Genomic DNA, 3,886 nt, shown 5'->3' on the forward strand with positions numbered 1-3,886 from the left:
GAGCCATAGAGAGATAAACAAATTGAGTTCGAGAGTAAGATAAACACACAAAACCCAAATTCCAAACTATATATATATACTTTCTAATATTTTCGAAAAATTGCTGATCTAACCATCTCATTCCGCGCAAGGCGCGGGTTACTACCTAGTATAAGTATTAAGTACCAAATCCGCATACAGAACATTAGAAATACAATAGAGAACCGGATTTAAATAACTTTAATGCAAAACATGTTTTCAAGTGAAAGATGAAAGTTAGCAAAAAAAAGTGAAAGATGAAGCATAAAAGTCTTGTCACTTTGATAAGTTGAGATTCTTTCGATGGAAACCAACTCTAGAGTCCTCAAAGCTATATTCCAGTGAACACTTGGGCAGTTGGGCTCACCGAATGACTGAAAGAGAGTTGAAGAACCCTAAGATATCAAATTTAAAATATTGCTCCGTAAAATTAATCTTTAGGTTTACCCAAAAGAAAAAAAAAATTATCTTTAGACTATTTATTTATATTTTTTTTTTGTCACTGAATAATGCATTTAATGGGCCCAAAGAAATTGGCCAACCCAAGAGGGTCCATTACGGCATTTGCTAAAGAATCCGTCTCTTCGTTTTTTTTCCGATGAATATGAAGAAAAACAATTGAAACAAATCCAGAAGCGAGATCATGAATGTCATTGATGATCCCTAGTATTTCCTTCTTCTGAATCTTGTAGTTGATTGATCTGATGAGCGTTAGATTATCGGAACACAACCAAAAATTCGAGATTTCTTGGTTTGCCGCTGTGAATAGTCTTTCCCTTACCGCCAGCGCCTCAGCTATCAGGGAGAGTTGACGTAATCCTGTGTAGTAGATCCTTAGATGCTTCCTGAGTAGCTGCTCCTGCGATGATCCAAGCAAGACTATATATTTATATATACGACTATTATATATATTTTTTTTGTTCAAACCAACTTTCATTAATAAAACTTACACTCCATCAAGAGAGGAATTGTTCAACAGAAACAATAATACAGCCACAATAGCTAAAGAAACCGCTGCATCAAAAGCAAACCGGATAACACAAACATAGATAAAAGCAAACATAACACACAAGCAACTTAAAAGTGAAACACAATCAGTGCTGAGTGAGATGAAGCCACGGGAATTGGAGAACACACGCAGTGAACTGATACCCGAACATGCTGCAGCAATAAATGCATAGAAGGCAGCAAGGAACTTGGCTACAGAGGTGATCAAACACCATCTTAATGAGCCTTCGAATTGTGAGGAAACCTGCAACCATAATGGGGTGTAGAGTTGCAAGAACCACCACGGCCAGACAAACAAGTCTGAAAATACGAAGCCAAGGTTGGCTTCTTTAACTCCATCTCTAATCTTTTTGAGTTGTAGACCTGAAACATCAGAGAAGACTACCAACATACAAATATATTGTGATGATCGCAAAAAGAGATTTCGAACAACAACCTCATGCTGAGGTAAGTGAGCCTCATACTGAGGTAAGTGAACCTCATACTGAGGTAAGTGAGCCTCATACTGAGGTAAGTGAAGGCAAAACAAGTGCCTAACATCTTCATAATGAGTAAAACAATGACTGACAAGAAGCATAAGATCCTCATACTGAGGTAATGGTCGTGAATGGTTTCTTATACGGAGGACAAGGAATCCAAATCTAAGGTACGTTCCATCCCAAATAGAAACATCAAGAGAGGTCACAAAGGTCATACCTTTCCAAGTTATGCTTAACAGGAAGAAAAAACGAATTTTCCCCATATGAAACTATAGATCTGAAACCTATAACCATTGGTAGGAAGAAGCAGAGGCTTGACAAGGTTCACTCCAAGAGAAACAATCAACAAACAGGCTGAGTCAGATGTTGTTGTAGAATGAAGAGGAGACCTCGCAGCTGCTAAGGTGAAACAGTGGCAGGGAAAAGAGGACATATCCAATGCGAGAGTTTCAGAAGCGTCGGGAGGATCAGGAGGGTCGGGAGCAGAGACCCCAGTGAGTAGATCTAGAAGAAAAACAAACGGCGGCGGCTCAGGAGGTGGGGGGAGGAGCAACAGTGACTCCGAACCCTGAAGGAGCAGCATCGAAACCATGGAAGAAAAGAAGAGGAGGGAGAAAGAAGAGGTTCTCACCGGTGGACGAGAGGCCACACCGACGGCGGCATACTAGGGTGAACAAACCCTAATCGTCTTGGAGTCGCATAGAGAGAGAAAACGAAATCCAAAGAGGTATTTATATATACGACTATTATATAATGACCTAAAAGGGTACAATTTGATGACAGTTTCAAAACAAGATAGATTTGTGTTCACATAGAGCTTATTGACATGATAATGAAATAGAGAAAGACATAGCTCATAGAGCTTTATTGTGCAAGAAGTAAATGAAAGGGAAAAACTTTAGTTGTCACCAAGAGATTAAAGATGTTTGATTTGATATAGAAGATGGAGAAGGAGGCTGCTTCTTCAAACACAGCAAAAGTTACATGAAATGTTAACATGAGAAGTATTTATACAAATCCATCTGCTAGGAACTTAGGTTTAGTTGCATCATTTGGGCTTTGGGCTTGTCTTGTAGTTGGGCTTTAATACAATTTTATATATTGTAATGTGTGTATATGAGTTTCCAATAGAGATCTTCTCAGTAACAAGCATCTTAAATTAAACACAAAAAAATGACTAAATTTTTCTTTAAACTTGGCTAACCTGCCAAATATCATAGTCCTAAATAAATCACATAATTTACTTTGGCTGAGCTATTTTGGATTAGGATATAGTCAACATGAACAGTGCCAACTTCCCTGCGCCTCTCACAAAAACCTATGTCAATCTCTTCTTTCTTCCTTATTAGCTCGAGATCAGGAATTCAGGATATAAGGGAGAGAGAAGAGATAGAATGATAATAAACTTTGCAAATTACGCGACTAATTATACAGACTTAATATATTTTGACATTTTTCGCGTACAAACCTAAGTTGTTTTTTTTTCTTATCAGCTACTAGTTTAGTTATTAATTGTGTCTGTTACGTCCATGAACCATGCGTCGCGTCGTAATTGGCAAAACAATAAAAAAAAAGTTGCTATATCCCCAATCATATCGTTTACTCGGGACAAAAGACAATGAATTTGGGTACAACTGGCGTACAGTCACAAAAGAGATAATGCATTGCATCTAATCAAGGAGTATACTTTTTATCAGTTTTCTTTTTAGATATACTTACAGCAATTTTTCTAGATTTCTGTAGAGAAGATAAGATTGCATGTGTAATGTTGGCTTCACTAAGGGTAGGCACAAATCCAATATTTAAGTTTTTGTATTAGTGGTTAGATTTATTTTATCTGAGTAATCAATTATTTAATTTGATCCGCATTTTTTTGGATAATCGATGTTTATATCCAAAAAAAAATAAGTTTTATTGGATATTTATCTGATCTATATAAATAAAACTAAAATTAAAATAAATATATAATATAAAATAATAATAATTTAGTACAAAAATAAAAATTTATTTACTTTAAAATAATCTAATACCTAAAAAATCAATTTAATAAATAAACATATTGTAAATTTACATTAAATATGATAATTATAATTTACATATATGTATACATATGCATATAACTTATACGGATCATATCAAATATTTATTCTTATAAATATTAGTATTTATTATTTACTTTGTTTTTGACAGATATTGTATGTAAAAATATTTGTCTTGCTTCATACTAATATGGATATCAAATTTGTTGGTTCTAATAAAAACGAATAACGAATTTAATTAAATTTTACGAATATTTTTCCTAGTCTTATGCTCGACGAAAGTCACAATTGTCTGTCGATAAATATTTACATTGAATTTTTAGACCAAACTAGAAGTAATTT

General features: G+C 34.8%; 1 protein-coding gene across 1 annotated transcript; it reads right to left on the minus strand.

Moving 5' to 3' along the window:
* Positions 1-108: 108 nt before the first annotated feature.
* LOC108838454 (putative transmembrane protein At3g54730) lies at positions 109-2,589 on the minus strand. The gene is given in 2 exon segments (XM_057002229.1): positions 109-1,758; positions 1,761-2,589. Coding segments are annotated over 2 exon segments (1,131 nt in total). The 5' UTR covers positions 2,098-2,589; the 3' UTR covers positions 109-964.
* Positions 2,590-3,886: the final 1,297 nt, after the last annotated feature.

This window comes from Raphanus sativus, unplaced genomic scaffold, assembly GCF_000801105.2.
Source record: "Raphanus sativus cultivar WK10039 unplaced genomic scaffold, ASM80110v3 Scaffold4703, whole genome shotgun sequence".
Taxonomy (NCBI): Eukaryota; Viridiplantae; Streptophyta; class Magnoliopsida; order Brassicales; family Brassicaceae; genus Raphanus; species Raphanus sativus.